The sequence below is a fragment of the Wolffia australiana genome, chromosome 1 (genome assembly GCF_029677425.1).
Source record: "Wolffia australiana isolate 7733 chromosome 1, ASM2967742v1".
Taxonomy (NCBI): Eukaryota; Viridiplantae; Streptophyta; class Magnoliopsida; order Alismatales; family Araceae; genus Wolffia; species Wolffia australiana.
In genome coordinates, this window is record NC_135835.1 from 17,626,066 (window position 1) to 17,646,273 (window position 20,208).

Below are 20,208 nucleotides of genomic sequence, written 5' to 3' on the forward strand. Positions count from 1 at the left end.
AATCTTCCACGAAGCATTATTTTTTCTTCAACGCATGCGCTAGAGCCGAGTGTCTTCACGGTAGCATAAACATAACTTGAAGGTGGGGTGGCATAAAATGAACACAAAATAATTAAATGCGGCGTTCTCTACATGAATCTATGAGAGAGTCGTGCACTCTTCACGAATCCGTAGCACCTTTGATGTGTGAGGGTCTGACTTATCGCAACAGATTCGGGAGTAAGGCGCATTGGAATAACCCGTTGTCCCGCTTGGATTGCCCTTTTGTGTCATCGAACATACATTCGGATAAAATGCCGACCATATCATCAGAGAGATGCAGTAAGAATAGAAGCAGCTAACACCAAAGCGCGTTGACCCCAGGCTCTCAATTCCCATTGTTTTCTGCAGCACGCAGGTCCCATTGACGGATTCTGTCACTACACAAAATCGCGCGATCTGTTATTATGTAGCACGCAAAAAATCCCCTCCTATTCATTCTCCTGTGGTCACTCCTGCAGTGAAAGTTGATCGAATGCGATAGGGCCCCGATTTGGAATCGCACGCGCGGCCTGTCGTCGCACAAGAAAGACACAATACCGGCAGCTAAACGCGTTGACCAAAGGCTCGACGGGATCAAGCTGGTTGCGGGATAGGGCTATGCTTGCTTCGCGTGGGAATAATCCCCATAATTTTAAGGCGGAACGAGATAAGGGAGACTAATATCGCGTGCTGTTGGATACAACAAAAGGACGCTGTACGAAAAAGGCGCATGTGGAGGCGTACTTGTACTTCGATCGACCAAGCTTTCGCCCGGTACTTTCATAGAGCCCGGTGTCATGGGAGGAAAATGATGGGGGAGGTGTGCATTTTATGCGAGAGTACGTTTTATAAGGAAAGTTAAATATAGTTGTATGAGTACGGGTCCAATGACCATCACCCCCGCCTAAAGCCCACGACTAATAGAAGTAATGAATAGTTTTGGACCTATTCCTTATGCACTGCACGAGTGATATATAGGAGTAGCGCCCTCGTAACATTTTACGGCCTACCGCACCTCCTAAGCATTCATGCAGAAAAGGCCATACTTAGTTGTTTATGTTCAATTTATACCACTCCTAGCTGCTCTCTAGCTGTATCCAAAGGAGGAGCAACGGAGGGCCGTACCGTGCGATCGTAAGGCAGGGAAATCACGAGTGCGTTATCTTTTCAATGCATGAATCAATGAATCACCGGGATGAGCCCCGATTTGAGGCTGATCCCGGCTAATCTGGCGACAATTGGGTAGTACGGGGAAGGAAACAGGACGCCCGCCTACACAATAGCTCTCGTGTTTCCTTGCTCTTCCAGCTCGAAGGCTGAAGCGGGGTAGGTCTTCGAGAGACCCGCCGGAGTCCTGAAGGTAATCTTGGTGTGGTCCTTAGGATTCACGTAGAACTCTCCCAGCGAGATCCACATGAGAAGCTCCTTGGATTTGACGCCCGTCACTTGCCGCATGCGGCGGTCCTCCTAAAGCCGGTGACCTCGGCGCCGAAGGAAACAAGACGCCCGGCCTTGCGAAAGGTGTAGTTCAGCGCCTGCTTCTGGCGCAGCCGAACAAAGCCGGTGCGGCGGTTAATGCCGATCTCATAAACGTCCTGGATGGGAAGGAGGCCGCGAGGCATGTTCAGCTCCTCCAAAAGCTGGATGGTCTTTTGGCGACACAGCTCGTCCCCGGTGTAGATCTCGGCACCCTCGCGGTGGGCGTCGATGGTGTTCTTGGCCATCGGAGGAAAGCTGACTGCGCCTGAGACGGATCCCCGCAGCAGATGGCGAGAAGAGGGCCTACGAGTGACGGCTGAAGAAGATCTGCTGCGGGCTCGGCGTGCAAGCCAGAGTCGCGGGAAAGGGTATTTATAGATGATACGCGCGGCCGCTTCTGCCGTAGGAGTCCAAGGAACGCCCGGCGCATTCATTCGCGGGAGACCTCGACCCAGTACAGCGTATCCCCGCCCAGGCTGCGCAATACGCAATACGCAGAGTGAGTGGCCTCTTTAGGTGGTGTGTCGCAGTCAAAAACCGTCCCACGGGTGTCATCGTCTATCACTCTCCCACGGTCCGAATTTTTGGTTCCTCCTCCCGAGGAGCGACGGCGGCCGAGGTTGAGGCCTTCACAACGGACAGCTGGCCCGTATCGGGTTCCTCCTCCCGAGTTGCTCGGGTCAACGTGGATGGCGGCCACTTCCGGACTGGGTACCCCTCCACCGGATGCCGTATTTTCATCCTGGCCATGAATAAGTCCACGTCCAGATACTTAATGAGCTTCCCCGAAATTGCGTAAAGGCGTTCACTAGAAACGACTAATCCTCGGGATGGAAAAGACAAGAAGCTATGTGTTTTAATTGCTAACCCGCCGAGTAATCCTACCGTGAAAGGAAGACTACCACGCGTTTGCCCGAGAAATTCGGCGAAAGAGGCTCATAAACGGAGTGTCAGCGAAAGAGGTTCGTAAACGAAGCAGGGAGAGTGATAGACGATGACACGCAGACTTGGCTTGGGAAGAGAAGGATAAGGAGCGGAACGTAGACACCGGGAGAGAAAGAAACGGGAGAGCCCGCGATAAGGGCGATGAGCGAGAAGGAGACAGCACGAGCCGGAATCTCCCGCACAGAGCGGCAGTAGCAGGCAGAGATAGGTGGAGACTCACGGAGAGGTTGAGAGATCATGCGACCATGAGTGACGCACAACGAAAGAGAGACGGAGGAACCGAGAAAGAGAGACGCACGGAGAAAAGAGCGATAGAGAGACCGAGAGAAGACCAGGAAATGATGGAGAAACGGACCGAGAGAGACAAAGCGCCACACACACAGAAACAGGGAGAGAGAGAGAGAGAGACATACACAGAAAAACAGATAGATAGATAGACAGAGAAAGGAGGGAGAATGAGAACGTGAGTGAGCGAAATAACAGGCAGCGTAGTACAGAGAGAGAGAGCCAGGGAGAATGAGAACGTGAGTGAGCGAAATGACAGGCAGCATAGGACAGAGAGAGAGAGAGAGGAGAATGAGAACGTGACTGAGGAAACTACGGGCAGCATACGACAGAGAGGGAGAGGGAGGAGAATGAGAACGTGAGTCAGCGGAATAACGGACACCATAGGACAGAGAGAGAGGGGAGGGAGATAGGGAAGGAGAAAAAGAGAGAACGCGAGTGACAGAGCGAGAGGGTGAAAGAGCGTCAGGGGAAGAAGAGAGCAGGAAAGGACGAAAGAGAGCGGGAGGCATAGAAAACAGCAGATGGAGACACACACACGCGCTCACAGAGAGGCCCACGCAGACATAGCAATGTGTCGTCGGCGACACAAAGAGAGTACAGCCAATGCGATAAAAAAGAACACGTACTCCAGGGAGAAGCGAGGAAACACGAATAAGAAAACAAACAGGGAAGTAGCGAGGAACGAAGCGCAAGGTACAACAGGGAGCGCGAGAAACGATGGACAAAAAGAGACAGCGGGAGACAGTGGGAAAGAGTGAGAGACAGAGAAAGTTTGTGTGTCTTGTGAGAGGAGTTGGTGGGAAGGCAACGAGGAGAGAGAGAAAGCGGGGAGAGAGAGAAAGAGAGTTAGCGAGTCAGAGTAAATGGGTAAGAGAAGGCGGGGAGAGTCGGACGGGGAAAGAGAGAAAGAAAGAAAGAAAGAGAGAAAGAAAGAAAGAGAGAAAGAAAGAAAGAGAGAGAGAGAAGGAAAGAAAGAGAGAGAGAGAGAGAGTTAGAGAGTCAGAGTCAATGGGTAAGAAAAGGCGGGGAACAGTCGGATGGGGAAAGAGAAACGGCAATGCAGTGGGAGAGAGAGAGAGAGAGAGAGAGAGAGAGAGAGAGAGAGAGAGAGAGAGAGAGAGAGAGAGAGAGAGAGAGAGAGAGAGAGAGAGAGAGAGAGAGAGAGAGAGAGACAGAGAGAGGGGGACAGGGAGAGAGAGACAGAGAGAGAGAGTAAGAGAGTGAGAGAGACGGGCAGTAGCAAAAGACATATATCAAAATATATACAGAGACAGAGCTATGGGGTCAACGGGGCAGAGCAGAGAGTGAGCAGAGGCACAGTCTGCGGGGTAGAGACCCCGTAGGGCACAGCGCGAGAGAAACCGAGAGACAGAGTCAGTGGCGTAGAGACCCCGTGTGAAGAAAGAGAGCGGGAGAGACAAACCCAAAGAGAGAGAGAGAGAGAGAGAGAGCAAAAGAGAGAGAGAGAGCAAAAGAGAGAGAGAGACAGAGAGAGAGAGACAGACAGACAGACAGAGAGCGACAGAGAGAGAGAGAATCAGAGGGTAGAGAAGCAGACAAAAAGAGAGAGAGAGAGAGCGGGTAGAGAATCATCAGGAGGCCGAGATACTACCAGAGAGAGAGATACCGGGCAGAAGACAGACAAAAAGTTATACAAAATTACGTGTTTCCTGAAATTTGTCTGAGTCAGTGAATCTCAAAACATTTCCTATCAAACCCAAAGTTTCATTATGCAACACAGCTTGTCTTCTCCAGTTATGAACAGGATGTTTATTAAATCAACCAAGATATGCAATCTTCATTTTACGACAGCCAAGTGCGTTTTCACTTGAAGACATCACTTCGGATGGGCAGAAAGTCAAGAAATCGCTGACGGCCTTAGTTACGTTGGTACATGGATCAGTGGGTGCATTCTCGAGCAGAACTAGTTTTCTCTTTCACTTTATCTAATTCTTGATATTACACTTGGCTTACTTATGTGGCCCGTGATGTTTACGATATACATTGTACGCACACCCTGGATGTAATGCGCCCGATATCAGATTCGCCGCTCAAACTGTGTCCTTTGGTAGCTCTTCTCCCAACTGTGTCCTTTTGATCTTTCGATCTTCATGTCTTGACTTTCTGCATAGCTTCTTATTTTGTGCTCCTACAGATCTTCTTGATATGATGCTACCACGGTTATTTTAGTATTATACCTGACATCAATCCGCTGATAGATAAAATCTCTCACTCAGTTTCCACAGCACATTATGTGCTCTATGGGTGTAGTATATTTGGGCTTTACGCATAATTATACCGTGTCAATGGGTGTCATAATAAGAAGAGTGGACCTACGTACGGGGTTGATAACGATATGCATCGTCACATACTGTACTCAATTTTTTGGTGAAAAGCGTTAGGTCTGACGATATTCTTTGCACGCCGCTTCTCTACATCCTTTGGACATCCCTATTCGATGTGGGGGATTAGACCGGAATGCTCACGTCATAGAAAGTGGGGGCTGCACGATTGAGAAAAGGACTTGCTGGGACATGGGCAAAATGTGGAATCCGTCTATGGCCTAAGAGGCAACCTCACAGTCCACTTCTCGCGTGGTATGTACTGAGCCCGGTGTTGTGCATTACTCTAAAAATGTTATTCACCGTTAGGATCAGTATAATGGACCTCAAAGATACGATTAATCATAAGCCGAGGCGGGTCAGGCTCTTATACTCAGATCATTACTTGTCCTCAACCCCGTATCTCGAACCTCCCTATCCATGCAAATATTCCACAAGGACAACGCAACATCGGACCGGGTTCAAGTATTTGCTCCCCTCCTATAATGGCGGCGCTGATCCCGCACCGCAAGAGCGGGGTGGCGCTCAGGGCAGAGAGGGTCGCACCTCGTGAAGGAGTTCGGTGAAACAATCTACCACGAATCCATGGATCATTTACGCCAAAACTTTCGCGGGGACAATTCATGTCACTGTCGTGTGAGTGTGACGCAGGCATTAGACAACAAAACAGCTTGCCCATGGCGGTTGTGTTTTGACCATGACAGGATGGGCGCATGACTCGGACTCAAAACCAACTCAGCTCTGGCGCATCAACAAGCCTCGAAGGTGATCGTGTACCCAACACAGCATCGTGCACCCTCGCTAGGATAATCGGCAGCCAGGCGAAGATGATGCCGTTAGGTCATTGGCAGCGGCATTGCAGCATCTAAAAAGGGATATGTGGGCGCCGTTCGGGTCGCACCACTACTAGCAGGATCACCAATGAGGATCCGACAGGCCACGCCCTGTGTAATCGTACAACTGTCCCATCTCACGGGGCCCGGTGATTACGTGGACACAACAAGTGCGGCAGGAAGTTGCTGTGAAATGGTTCATGCACCCCTCAGCTGGCCACGGGCTTAGGCCGGAATCTAGAAAAGGCACATCTTACGTCCTAAGACACGCGAGTTCCGTTTGCCTCGGCGAATCTTAAAAAGTTTAAAGATACAAATGTCGGTGAGAAGTCAAAATCAGCTCCCTTTATGAAGCCCTCGCGAGTCCCGAAATCACGACACTGGCTTTATTTAGGCCTCTTTCGTCGACGGCCGGCATGTCAAAATAACCAACGGGCTAAAGGAAGAGGCAGAACCTTGAAGAGAGGGGGTGGAGACAAATTGCGTCACTGTGATTGATTAACATACATATTTAAACATCACACATAGATAAAAGAACAGATAGGGTATCGATAAGGAGTCCTATAGCGTGCGTCTTCGTAAACTTATCGGTCAGCTTTCACAGACCTTAGCGCAGTGCGCCCAAATTGCGGAACAAATAAGTTTGTGAAGCCAACAAAATAACGGTGCGTGAATAAAATAGCAAAGGTCACCCTTAAAATCAGGAGAACAAGGGAACACTGGCATTCCATCAGTTTACACCACGATGAGCCTGATTTTAAAATATCTCATGCCCCACATGACCACAGTGCAAAGTTAGTATAAACCGGTGAGACAGTGCGAAGTCTCGGAATTTCCGTCACTTAACCGAAACACAAATTGTCCTTTTTACTTTCAACTACAGCAAATGGCGTTTCAATTATATAAAACACGTGACACGAGATCTGGGAGGGTCCACGATGCTTTCTCTTATTTTCCGTGGAAATAATCAATACCTCTGCACATATTTGGAGTAGTTGGCTTATGAATCTTATCCAGAAATTCGGCCTTAGGAACTGGCACTGTCATTGTTCTCTCAGACCGTGCCGTTCGTATGATGGCACTCCACCGTAAAACAGTCAGGAAAAGCGTAATGGAGTTTGTGCTCCAATCTTCCACGAAGCATTATTTTTTCTTCAGCATGCGCTAGAGCCGAGTGTCTTCACGGTAGCATAAACATAACTTGAAGGTGGGGTGGCATAAAATGAACACAAAATAATTAAATCGGCGTTCTCTACATGAATCTATGAGAGAGTCGTGCACTCTTCACGAATCCGTAGCACCTTTGATGTGTGAGGGTCTGACTTATCGCAACAGATTCGGGAGTAAGGCGCATTGGAATAACCCGTTGTCCCGCTTGGATTGCCCTTTGTGTCATCCGAACATACATTCGGATAAAATGCCGACCATATCATCAGAGAGATGCAGTAAGAATAGAAGCAGCTAACACCAAAGCGCGTTGACCCCAGGCTCTCAATTCCCATTGTTTTCTGCAGCACGCAGGTCCCATTGACGGATTCTGTCACTACACAAAATCGCGCGATCTGTTATTATGTAGCACGCAAAAAATCCTCCTATTCATTCTCCTGTGGTCACTCCTGCAGTGAAAGTTGATCGAATGCGATAGGGCCCGATTTGGAATCGCAGCGCGACCTGTCGTCGCACAAGAAAGACACAATACCGGCAGCTAAGCGCGTTGACCAAAGGCTCGGCGGGATCAAGCTGGTTGCGGGATAGGGCTATGCTTGCTTGGCGTGGGAATAATCCCCATAATTTTAAGGCGGAACGAGATAAGGAGACTAATATCGCGTGCTGTTGGATACAACAAAAAGGACGCTGTACGAAAAAGGCGCATGTGGAGGCGTACTTGTACTTCGATCGACCAAGCTTTCGCCCGGTACTTTCATAGAGCCCGGTGTCATGGGAGGAAAATGATGGGGGAGGTGTGCATTTTATGCGAGAGTACGTTTTATAAGGAAAGTTAAATATAGTTGTATGAGTACGGGTCCAATGACCATCACACCCCGCCTAAAGCCCACGACTAATAGAAGTAATGAATAGTTTTGGACCTATTCCTTATGCACTGCACGAGTGATATATAGGAGTAGCGCCCTCGTAACATTTACGGCCTACCGCACCTCCTAAGCATTCATGCAGAAAAGGCCATACTTAGTTGTTTATGTTCAATTTATACCACTCCTAGCTGCTCTCTAGCTGTATCCAAAAGAGGAGCAACGGAGGGCCGTACCGTGCGATCGTAAGAGCGGGAAATCACGAGTGCGTTATCTTTTCAATGCATGAATCAATGAATCACCGGGATGAGCCCCGATTTGAGGCTGATCCCGGCTAATCTGGCGACAATTGGGTAGTACGGGGAAGGAAACAGGACGCCCGCCTACACAATAGCTCTCGTGTTTCCTTGCTCTTCCAGCTCGAAGGCTGAAGCGGGGTAGGTCTTCGAGAGACCCGCCGGAGTCCTGAAGGTAATCTTGGTGTGGTCCTTAGGATTCACGTAGAACTCTCCCAGCGAGATCCACATGAGAAGCTCCTTGGATTTGACGCCCGTCACTTGCCGCATGCGGCGGTCCTCCACAAAGCCGGTGACCTCGGCGCCGAAGGAAACAAGACGCCCGGCCTTGCGAAAGGTGTAGTTCAGCGCCTGCTTCTGGCGCAGCCAGACAAAGCCGGTGCGGCGGTTAATGCCGATCTCATAAACGTCCTGGATGGGAAGGAGGCCGCGAGGCATGTTCAGCTCCTCCAAAAGCTGGATGGTCTTTTGGCGACACAGCTCGTCCCCGGTGTAGATCTCGGCACCCTCGCGGTGGGCGTCGATGGTGTTCTTGGCCATCGGAGGAAAGCTGACTGCGCCTGAGACGGATCCCCGCAGCAGATGGCGAGAAGAGGGCCTACGAGTGACGGCTGAAGAAGATCTGCTGCGGGCTCGGCGTGCAAGCCAGAGTCGCGGGAAAGGGTATTTATAGATGATACGCGCGGCCGCTTCTGCCGTAGGAGTCAAGGGAACGCCCGGCGCATTCATTCGCGGAGACCTCGACCCAGTACAGCGTATCCTCGCCCAGGCTGCGCAATACGCAATACGCAGAGTGAGTGGCCTCTTTAAGTGGTTTGTCGCAGTCAAAAAACCGTCCCACAGGTGTCCTCGTCTATCACTCTCCCACGGTCCGAATTTTTGGTTCCTCCTCCCGAGGAGCGACGGCGGCCGAGGTTGAGGCCTTCACAACGGACAGCTGGCCCGTATCGGGTTCCTCCTCCCGAGTTGCTCGGGTCAACGTGGATGGCGGCCACTTCCGGACTGGGTACCCCTCCACCGGATGCCGTATTTTCATCCTGGCCATGAATAAGTCCACGTCCAGATACTTAATGAGCTTCCCCGAAATTGCGTAAAGGCGTTCACTAGAAACGACTAATCCTCGGGATGGAAAAGACAAGAAGCTATGTGTTTTAATTGCTAACCCGCCGAGTAATCCTACCGTGAAAGCGAAAGAGGCTCGTAAACGGCGAAAGAGGCTCGTAAACGGAGTGTCAGCGAAAGAGGCTCGTAAACGGAGCAGGGAGAGTGATAGACGATGACACCCGGACTTGACTCGGGAAGAGAAGGATAAGGAGCGGAACGTAGACACCGGGAGAGAAAGAAACGGGGAGAGCCCGCGATAAGGGCGATGAGCGAGAAGGAGACAGCACGAGCCGGAATCTCCCGCACAGAGCGGCAGTAGCAGGCAGAGATAGGTGGAGACTCACGGAGAGGTTGAGAGATCATGCGACCATGAGTGACGCACAACGAAAGAGAGACGGAGGAACCGAGAAGAGAGCCGCACAGAGAAAAGAGCGAGAGAGAGTCCGAGAGAAGACCACGACCTCATAGAGAAACGAACCGAGAGAGACAAAGCGCCACACACACAGAAACAGGGAGAGATAGAGAGAGAGATCCATACACAGAAAAACAGATAGATAGATAGACAGAGAAAGGGAGGAGAATGAGAACGTGAGTGAGCAGAAATAACAGGCAGCGTAGTACAGAGAGAGAGAGCCAGGGAGAATGAGAACGTGAGTGAGCGAAATGACGGGCAGCATAGGACAGAGAGAGAGAGAGAGGAGAATGAGAACGTGACTGAGGAAACTACGGGCAGCATACGACAGAGAGGGAGAGGGAGGGAGAATGAGAACGTGAGTCAGCGGAATAACGGACACCATAGGACAGAGAGAGAGGGGGAGATAGGGAAGGAGAAAAAGAGAGAACGCGAGTGACAGAGCGAGAGGGTGAAAGAGCGTCAGGGAAGAAGAGAGCAGGAAAGGACGAAAGAGAGCGGGAGGCATAGAGAAAACAGCAGATGGAGACACACACACGCGCTCACAGAGAGGCCCACGCAGACATAGCAATGTGTCGTCGGCGACACAAAGAGAGTACAGCCAATGCGATAAAAAGAACACGTACTCCAGGGAGAAGCGAGGGAAACACGAATAAGAAAACAAACAGGGGAAGTAGCGAGGAACGAAGCGCAAGGTACAACAGGGAGCGCGAGAAACGATGGACAAAAAGAGACAGCGGGAGACAGTGGGAAAGAGTGAGAGACAGAGAAAGTTTGTGTGTCTTGTGAGAGGGAGTTGGTGGGAAGGCAACGAGGGAGAGAGAGAAAGCGGGGGGGGGGGGGGGAGGGAAAGAGAGAGATAGCGAGTCAGAGTAAACGGGGAAGAGAAGGCGGGGAGAGTCGGACAGGGAAAGAAAGAAAGAGAGAAAGAAAGAAAGAAAGAGAGAAAGAAAGAAAGAGAGAGAAAAATAGAAAGAGAGAGAGAGAGGAAAGAAAGAGAGAGAGAGAGAGAGAGAGAGTTAGAGAGTCAGAGTCAATGGGTAAGAAAAGGCGGGGAACAGTCGGATGGGGAAAGAGAAACAGCAATGCAGTGGGAGAGAGAGAGAGAGAGAGAGAGAGAGAGAGAGAAAGAGAAAGAAAGAGAGAGAGAGAGACAGAGAGAGAGAGAGAGAGAGAGAGAGAGAGAGAGAGACAGAGAGAGAGAGAGAGAGAGAGAGAGACAGAGAGAGGGAGACAGAGAGAGAGTAAGAGAGTGAGAGAGACAGGCAGTAGCAGAAGACATATATCAAAATATATACAGAGACAGAGCTATGGGGTCAACAGGGCAGAGCGAGAGAGTGAGCAGAGGCACAGTCTGTGGGGTAGAGACCCCGTGGGGCAGAGCGAGAGAGAGACCGAGAGACAGAGTCAGTGGCGTAGAGACCCCGTGTGATGAAAGCGGGCAGGAGAGACAACCCCAAAGAGAGGGAGAGAGAGAGAGAGAGCAAAAGAGAGTGAGAGAGCAAAAGAGTGAGAGACAGAGAGAGAGACAGACAGACAGACAGAGAGCGACAGAGAGAGAGAGAATCAGAGGGTAGAAGCAGACAAAAGAGAGAGAGAGAGAGAGCGGGTAGAGAATCATCAGGAGGCCGAGATACTACCAGAGAGAGAGATACCGGGCAGAAGACAGACAAAAAGTTATACAAAATTACGTGTTTCCTGAAATTTGTCTGAGTCAGTGAATCTCAAAACATTTCCTATCAAACCCAAAGTTTCATTATGCAACACAGCTTGTCTTCTCCAGTTATGAACAGGATGTTTATTAAATCAACCAAGATATGCAATCTTCATTTACGACAGCCAAGGGTGCGTTTTCACTTGAAGACATCACCGGATGGGCAGAAAGTCAAGAAATCGCTGACGGCCTTAGTTACGTTGGTACATGGATCAGTGGGTGCATTCTCGAGCAGAACTAGTTTTCTCTTTCACTTTATCTAATTCTTGATATTACACTTGGCTTACTTATGTGGCCCGTGATGTTTCTGATATACATTGTCGCACACCCTGGATGTAATACGCCGATATCAGATTCGCCGCTCAAACTGTGTCCTTTGGTAGCTCTTCTCCCAACTGTGTCCTTTTGATCTTTCGATCTTCATGTCTTGACTTTCTGCATAGCTTCTTATTTTGTGCTCCTACAGATCTTCTTGATATGATGCTACCACGGTTATTTTAGTATTATACCTGACATCAATCCGGCTGATAGATAAAATCTCTCACTCAGTTTCCACAGCACATTATGTGCTCTATGGGTGTAGTATATTTGGGCTTTACCGCATAATTATACCGTGTCAATGGGTGTCATAATAAGAAGAGTGGACCTACGTACGGGGTTGATAACGATATGCATCGTCACATACTGTACTCAATTTTTTGGTGAAAAGCGTTAGGTCTGGGGATATTCTTTGCGCGCTTCTCTACATCCTTTGGACATCCCTATTCGATGTGGGGATTAGACCGAATGCTCACGTCATAGAAAGTGGGGCTGCACGATTGAGAAAAGGACTTGCTGGGACATGGGCAAAATGTGGCATCCGTCTATGGACCAAGAGGCAACCTCACAGTCCACTTCTCGCGTGGTATGTACTGAGCCCGGTGTTGTGCATTACTCTAAAAATGTTATTCACCGTTAGGATCAGTATAATGGACCTCAAAGATACGATTAATCATAAGCCGAGGCGGGTCAGGCTCTTATACTCAGATCATTACTTGTCCTCAACCCCGTATCTCGAACGTCCCTATCCATGCAAATATTCCACAAGGACAACGCAACATCGGACCGGGTTCAAGTATTTGCTCCCCTCCTATAATGGCGACGCTCATCCCGCACCGCAAGAGCGGGGTGACGCTCACGCCAGAGAGTGTCGCTCCTCGTGAAGGGAGGTCGGTGAAACAATCTACCACGAATCCATGGATCATTTTCCGCCAAAACTTTCGCCGGGGAAAATTCATGTCACTGTCGTGTGAGTGTGACGAGGCATTAGACAACAAAACAGCTTGCCCATGGGCGGTTGTGTTTTGACCATGACAGGATGGGCGCATGACTCGGACTCAAAACCAACTCAGCTCTGGCGCATCAACAAGCCTCTGAAGGTGATCGTGTACCCAACACAGCATCGTGCACCCTCGCTAGGATAATCGGCAGCCAGACGAAGATGATGCCGTTAGGTCATTGGCCGCGGCAGTGCAGCATCTAAAAAAGGGATATGTGGACGCCGTTCGGGTCGCACCACTACTAAACGGGATCACCAATGAGGATCCGACTGTGGGCCACGCCCTGTGTAATCGTACAACTGTCCCATCTCACGGGGCCCGGTGATTACGTGGACACAACAAGTGACGGCAGGAAGTTGCTGTGAAATGGTTCATGCACCCCTCAGCTGGCCACGGGGCTTAGGCCCGGAATCTAGGAAAAGGCACATCTTACGTCCTAAGACACGCGAGTTCCGTTTGCCTCGACGAATCTTAAAAAAGTTTAAAGATACAAATGTCGGTGAGAAGTCAAAATCAGCTCCCCTTTATGAAGCCCTCGACGAGTCCCGAAATCACGACACTGGCTTTATTTAGGCCTCTTTAAATCGGCGGCGGCATGTCAAAATAACCAACGGGCCAAAGGAAGAGGCAGAACCTTGAAGAGAGGGGGTGGAGACAAATTGCGTCACTGTGAATGATTAACATAGATATTTAAACATCACACATAGATAAAAGAACAGATAGGGTATCGATAAGGAGTCCTATAGCGTGCGTCTTCGTAAACTTATCGGTCAGCTTTCACAGACCTTAGCGCAGTGCGCCCAAATTATGAACAAATAAGTTTGTGAAGCCAACAAAATAACGATGCGTGAATAAAATAGCAAAGGTCACCCTTAAAATCAGGAGAACAAGGGAACACTGGCATTCCATCAGTTTACACCACGATGAGCCTGATTTTAAAATATCTCATGCCCCATGACCACAGTGCAAAGTTAGTATAAACCGGTGAGACAGTGCGAAGTCACGGAATTTCCGTCACTTAACCGAGAAACACAAATTGTCCTTTTTACTTTCAACTACAGCAAATGGCGTTTCAATTATATAAAACACGTGACACGAGATCTGGGAGGGTCCACGATGCTTTCTCTTATTTTTCGTGGAAATAATCAATACCTCTGCACATATTTAGAGTAGTTGGCTTATGAATCTTATCCAGAAATTCGCCTTAGGAACTGGCACTGTCATTGTTCTCTCAGACCGTGCCGTTCGTATGATGGCACTCCACCGTAAAACAGTCAGGAAAAGCGTAATGGAGTTTGTGCTCCAATCTTCCACGAAGCATTATTTTTTCTTCAACGCACGCTAGAGCCGAGTGTCTTCACGGTAGCATAAACATAACTTGAAGGTGGGGTGGCATAAAATGAACACAAAATAATTAAATGCGCGTTCTCTACATGAATCTATGAGAGAGTCGTGCACTCTTCACGAATCCGTAGCACCTTTGATGTGTGAGGGTCTGACTTATCGCAACAGATTCGGGAGTAAGGCGCATTGGAATAACCCGTTGTCCCGCTTGGATTGCCCTTTGTGTCATCCGAACATACATTCGGATAAAATGCCGACCATATCATCAGAGAGATGCAGTAAGAATAGAAGCAGCTAACACCAAAGCGCGTTGACCCCAGGCTCTCAATTCCCATTGTTTTCTGCAGCACGCAGGTCCCATTGACGGATTCTGTCACTACACAAAATCGCGCGATCTGTTATTATGTAGCACGCAAAAAATCCCCTCCTATTCATTCTCCTGTGGTCACTCCTGCAGTGAAAGTTGATCGAATGCGATAGGGCCCCGATTTGGAATCGCACGCGCGGCCTGTCGTCGCACAAGAAAGACACAATACCGGCAGCTAAACGCGTTGACCAAAGGCTCGACGGGATCAAGCTGGTTGCGGGATAGGGCTATGCTTGCTTCGCGTGGGAATAATCCCCATAATTTTAAGGCGGAACGAGATAAGGGAGACTAATATCGCGTGCTGTTGGATACAACAAAAGGACGCTGTACGAAAAAGGCGCATGTGGAGGCGTACTTGTACTTCGATCGACCAAGCTTTCGCCCGGTACTTTCATAGAGCCCGGTGTCATGGGAGGAAAATGATGGGGGAGGTGTGCATTTTATGCGAGAGTACGTTTTATAAGGAAAGTTAAATATAGTTGTATGAGTACGGGTCCAATGACCATCACACCCCCGCCTAAAGCCCACGACTAATAGAAGTAATGAATAGTTTTGGACCTATTCCTTATGCACTGCACGAGTGATATATAGGAGTAGCGCCCTCGTAACATTTACGGCCTACCGCACCTCCTAAGCATTCATGCAGAAAAGGCCATACTTAGTTGTTTATGTTCAATTTATACCACTCCTAGCTGCTCTCTAGCTGTATCCAAAGAGGAGCAACGGAGGGCCGTACCGTGCGATCGTAAGGCGGAAATCACGAGTGCGTTATCTTTTCAATGCATGAATCAATGAATCACCGGGATGAGCCCCGATTTGAGGCTGATCCCGGCTAATCTGGCGACAATTGGGTAGTACGGGAAGGAAACAGGACGCCCGCCTACACAATAGCTCTCGTGTTTCCTTGCTCTTCCAGCTCGAAGGCTGAAGCGGGGTAGGTCTTCGAGAGACCCGCCGGAGTCCTGAAGGTAATCTTGGTGTGGTCCTTAGGATTCACGTAGAACTCTCCCAGCGAGATCCACATGAGAAGCTCCTTGGATTTGACGCCCGTCACTTGCCGCATGCGGCGGTCCTCCACAAAGCCGGTGACCTCGGCGCCGAAGGAAACAAGACGCCCGGCCTTGCGAAAGGTGTAGTTCAGCGCCTGCTTCTGGCGCAGCCAGACAAAGCCGGTGCGGCGGTTAATGCCGATCTCATAAACGTCCTGGATGGGAAGGAGGCCGCGAGGCATGTTCAGCTCCTCCAAAAGCTGGATGGTCTTTTGGCGACACAGCTCGTCCCGGTGTAGATCTCGGCACCCTCGCGGTGGGCGTCGATGGTGTTCTTGGCCATCGGAGGAAAGCTGACTGCGCCTGAGACGGATCCCCGCAGCAGATGGCGAGAAGAGGGCCTACGAGTGACGGCTGAAGAAGATCTGCTGCGGGCTCGGCGTGCAAGCCAGAGTCGCGGGAAAGGGTATTTATAGATGATACGCGCGGCCGCTTCTGCCGTAGGAGTCAAGGAACGCCCGGCGCATTCATTCGCGGAGACCTCGACCCAGTACAGCGTATCCTCGCCCAGGCTGCGCAATACGCAATACGCAGAGTGAGTGGCCTCTTTAAGTGGTTTGTCGCAGTCAAAAAACCGTCCCACCGGTGTCATCGTCTATCACTCTCCCACGGTCCGAATTTTTGGTTCCTCCTCCCGAGGAGCGACGGCGGCCGAGGTTGAGGCCTTCACAACGGACAGCTGGCCCGTATCGGGTTCCTCCTCCCGAGTTGCTCGGGTCAACGTGGATGGCGGCCACTTCCGGACTGGGTACCCCTCCACCGGATGCCGTATTTTCATCCTGGCCATGAATAAGTCCACGTCCAGATACTTAATGAGCTTCCCCGAAATTGCGTAAAGGCGTTCACTAGAAACGACTAATCCTCGGGATGGAAAAGACAAGAAGCTATGTGTTTTAATTGCTAACCCGCCGAGTAATCCTACCGTGAAAGCGAAAGAGGCTCGTAAACGGCGAAAGAGGCTCGTAAACGGAGTGTCAGCGAAAGAGGCTCGTAAACGGAGCAGGGAGAGTGATAGACGATGACACCCGGACTTGACTCGGGAAGAGAAGGATAAGGAGCGGAACGTAGACACCGGGAGAGAAAGAAACGGGGAGAGCCCGCGATAAGGGCGATGAGCGAGAAGGAGACAGCACGAGCCGGAATCTCCCGCACAGAGCGGCAGTAGCAGGCAGAGATAGGTGGAGACTCACGGAGAGGTTGAGAGATCATGCGACCATGAGTGACGCACAACGAAAGAGAGACGGAGGAACCGAGAAAGAGACGCACGGAGAAAAGAGCGATAGAGACCGAGAGAAGACCAGGAAATGATGGAGAAACGGACCGAGAGAGACAAAGCGCCACACACACAGAAACAGGGAGAGAGAGAGAGAGAGAGACATACACAGAAAAACAGATAGATAGATAGACAGAGAAAGGGAGGGAGAATGAGAACGTGAGTGAGCAGAAATAACAGGCAGCGTAGTACAGAGAGAGAGAGAGCCAGGGAGAATGAGAACGTGAGTGAGCGAAATGACAGGCAGCATAGGACAGAGAGAGAGAGAGAGGGAGAATGAGAACGTGACTGAGGAAACTACGGGCAGCATACGACAGAGAGGGAGAGGGAGGAGAATGAGAACGTGAGTCAGCGGAATAACGGACACCATAGGACAGAGAGAGAGGGGAGGGAGATAGGGAAGGAGAAAAAGAGAGAACGCGAGTGACAGAGCGAGAGGGTGAAAGAGCGTCAGGGGAAGAAGAGCGGGAAAGGACGAAAGAGAGCGGGAGGCATAGAAAACAGCAGATGGAGACACACACACGCGCTCACAGAGAGGCCCACGCAGACATAGCAATGTGTCGTCGGCGACACAAAGAAAGTACAGCCAATGCGATAAAAAGAACACGTACTCAGGGAGAAGCGAGGAAACACGAATAAGAAAACAAACAGGGAAGTAGCGAGGAACGAAGCGCAAGGTACAACAGGGGAGCGCGAGAAACGATGGACAAAAGAGACAGCGGGAGACAGTGGGAAAGAGTGAGAGACAGAGAAAGTTTGTGTGTCTTGTGAGAGGGAGTTGGTGGGAAGGCAACGAGGGAGAGAGAGAAAGCGGGGAGAGAGAGAGAAAGAGAGAGTTAGCGAGTCAGAGTAAATGGGTAAGAGAAGGCGGGGAGAGTCGGACAGGAAAGAAAGAGAGAGAGAAAGAAAGAAAGAAAGAGAGAAAGAAAGAAAGAGAGAAAGAAAGAAAGAGAGAGAGAGAAGGAAAGAGAGAGAGAGAGAGAGTGAGTTAGAGAGTCAGAGTCAATGGGTAAGAAAAGGCGGGGAACAGTCGGATGGGGAAAGAGAAACAGCAATGCAGTGGGAGAGAGAGAGAGAGAGAGAGAGAGAGAGAGCAAGAGAAAGAAAGTGAGAGAGAGAGAGAGAGAGAGAGAGGGAGAGAGAGAGAGACAGAGAGAGAGAGAGAGAGACAGAGAGAGGGGACAGGGAGAGAGAGACAGAGAGAGAGAGTAAGAGAGTGAGAGAGACAGGCAGTAGCAAAAGACATATATCAAAATATATACAGAGACAGAGCTATGGGGTCAACAGGGCAGAGCGAGAGAGTGAGCAGAGGCACAGTCTGTGGGGTAGAGACCCCGTGGGGCAGAGCGCGAGAGAGACCGAGAGACAGAGTCAGTGGCGTAGAGACCCCGTGTGATGAAAGCGGGCAGGAGAGACAACCCCAAAGAGAGGAGAGAGAGAGAGAGCAAAAGAGAGTGAGAGAGCAAAAGAGAGTGAGAGACAGAGAGAGAGACAGACAGACAGACAGACAGAGAGCGACAGAGAGAGAGAGAATCAGAGGGTAGAGAAGCAGACAAAAGAGAGAGAGAGCGGGTAGAGAATCATCAGGAGGCCGAGATACTACCAGAGAGAGATACCGGGCAGAAGACAGACAAAAAGTTATACAAAATTACGTGTTTCCTGAAATTTGTCTGAGTCAGTGAATCTCAAAACATTTCCTGTCAAACCCAAAAGTTTCATTATGCAACACAGCTTGTCTTCTCCAGTTATGAACAGGATGTTTATTAAATCAACCAAGATATGCAATCTTCATTTTACGACAGCCAAGGGTGCGTTTTCACTTGAAGACATCACTTCGGATGGGCAGAAAGTCAAGGAAATCGCTGACGGCCTTAGTTACGTTGGTACATGGATCAGTGGGTGCATTCTCGAGCAGGACTAGTTTTCTCTTTCACTTTATCTAATTCTTGATATTACACTTGGCTTACTTATGTGGCCCGTGATGTTTACGATATACATTGTACGCACACCCTGGATGTAATGCGCCGATATCAGATCGCCGCTCAAACTGTGTCCTTTGGTAGCTCTTCTCCCAACTGTGTCCTTTTTGATCTTTTCGATCTTCATGTCTTGACTTTCTGCATAGCTTCTTATTTTGTGCTCCTACAGATCTTCTTCGATATGATGCTACCACGGTTATTTTAGTATTATACCTGACATCAATCCGCGCTGATAGATAAAATCTCTCACTCAGTTTCCACAGCACATTATGTGCTCTATGGGTGTAGTATATTTGGGCTTTACCGCATAATTATACCGTGTCAATGGGTGTCATAATAAGAAGAGTGGACCTACGTACGGGGTTGATAACGATATGCATCGTCACATACTGTACTCAATTTTTTGGTGAAAAGCGTTAGGTCTGACGATATTCTTTGCACGCCGCTTCTCTACATCCTTTGGACATCCCTATTCGATGTGGGGGATTAGACCGGAATGCTCACGTCATAGAAAGTGGGGGCTGCACGATTGAGAAAAGGACTTGCTGGGACATGGGCAAAATGTGGAATCCGTCTATGGCCTAAGAGGCAACCTCACAGTCCACTTCTCGCGTGGTATGTACTGAGCCCGGTGTTGTGCATTACTCTAAAAATGTTATTCACCGTTAGGATCAGTATAATGGACCTCAAAGATACGATTAATCATAAGCCGAGGTCAGGCTCTTATACTCAGATCATTACTTGTCCTCAACCCGTATCTCGAACCTCCTATCCATGCAAATATTCCACAAGGACAACGCAACATCGGACCGGGTTCAAGTATTTGCTCCCCTCCTATAATGGCGGCGCTCATCCCGCACCGCAAGAGCGGGGTGGCGCTCACGCCAGAGAGTGTCGCTCCTCGTGAAGGAGTTCGGTGAAACAATCTACCACGAATCCATGGATCATTTACGCCAAAACTTTCGCGGGGACAATTCATGTCACTGTCGTGTGAGTGTGACGCAGGCATTAGACAACAAAAACAGCTTGCCCATGGCGGTTGTGTTTTGACCATGACAGGATGGGCGCATGACTCGGACTCAAAACCAACTCAGCTCTGGCGCATCAACAAGCCTACGAAGGTGATCGTGTACCCAACACAGCATCGTGCACCCTCGCTAGGATAATCGGCAGCCAGGCGAAGATGATGCCGTTAGGTCATTGGCAGCGGCATTGCAGCATCTAAAAAGGGATATGTGGGCGCCGTTCGGTCGCACCACTACTAAGCAGGATCACCAATGAGGATCCGACTGTGGGCCACGCCCTGTGTAATCGTACAACTGTCCCATCTCACGGGGCCCGGTGATTACGTGGACACAACAAGTGACGGCAGGAAGTTGCTGTGAAATGGTTCATGCACCCCTCAGCTGGCCA

At 49.8% G+C, this 20,208-nt stretch overlaps 1 protein-coding gene and 1 pseudogene across 1 annotated transcript; both read right to left on the reverse strand.

Annotated features, from left to right (window-relative positions):
* Positions 1–8,195: 8,195 nt before the first annotated feature.
* Positions 8,196–8,890, reverse strand: LOC144709267 (uncharacterized). The gene has a single exon (XM_078582761.1). It carries the CDS (start codon positions 8,772–8,774, stop codon positions 8,322–8,324), a length of 453 nt encoding a protein of 150 aa, XP_078438887.1. The 5' UTR covers positions 8,775–8,890; the 3' UTR covers positions 8,196–8,321.
* A 6,359-nt stretch (positions 8,891–15,249) lies between these two features.
* On the reverse strand, positions 15,250–15,944 carry LOC144709276 (uncharacterized; annotated as a pseudogene).
* Between the last annotated feature and the right edge of the window lie 4,264 nt (positions 15,945–20,208).

What these genes read in the sequence shown, in the direction of transcription:
- LOC144709267 (XM_078582761.1), bottom strand. Translation starts at nt 8,774, where the DNA reads ATGGCCAAGAACACCATCGACGCCCACCGCGAGGGTGCCGAGATCTAC.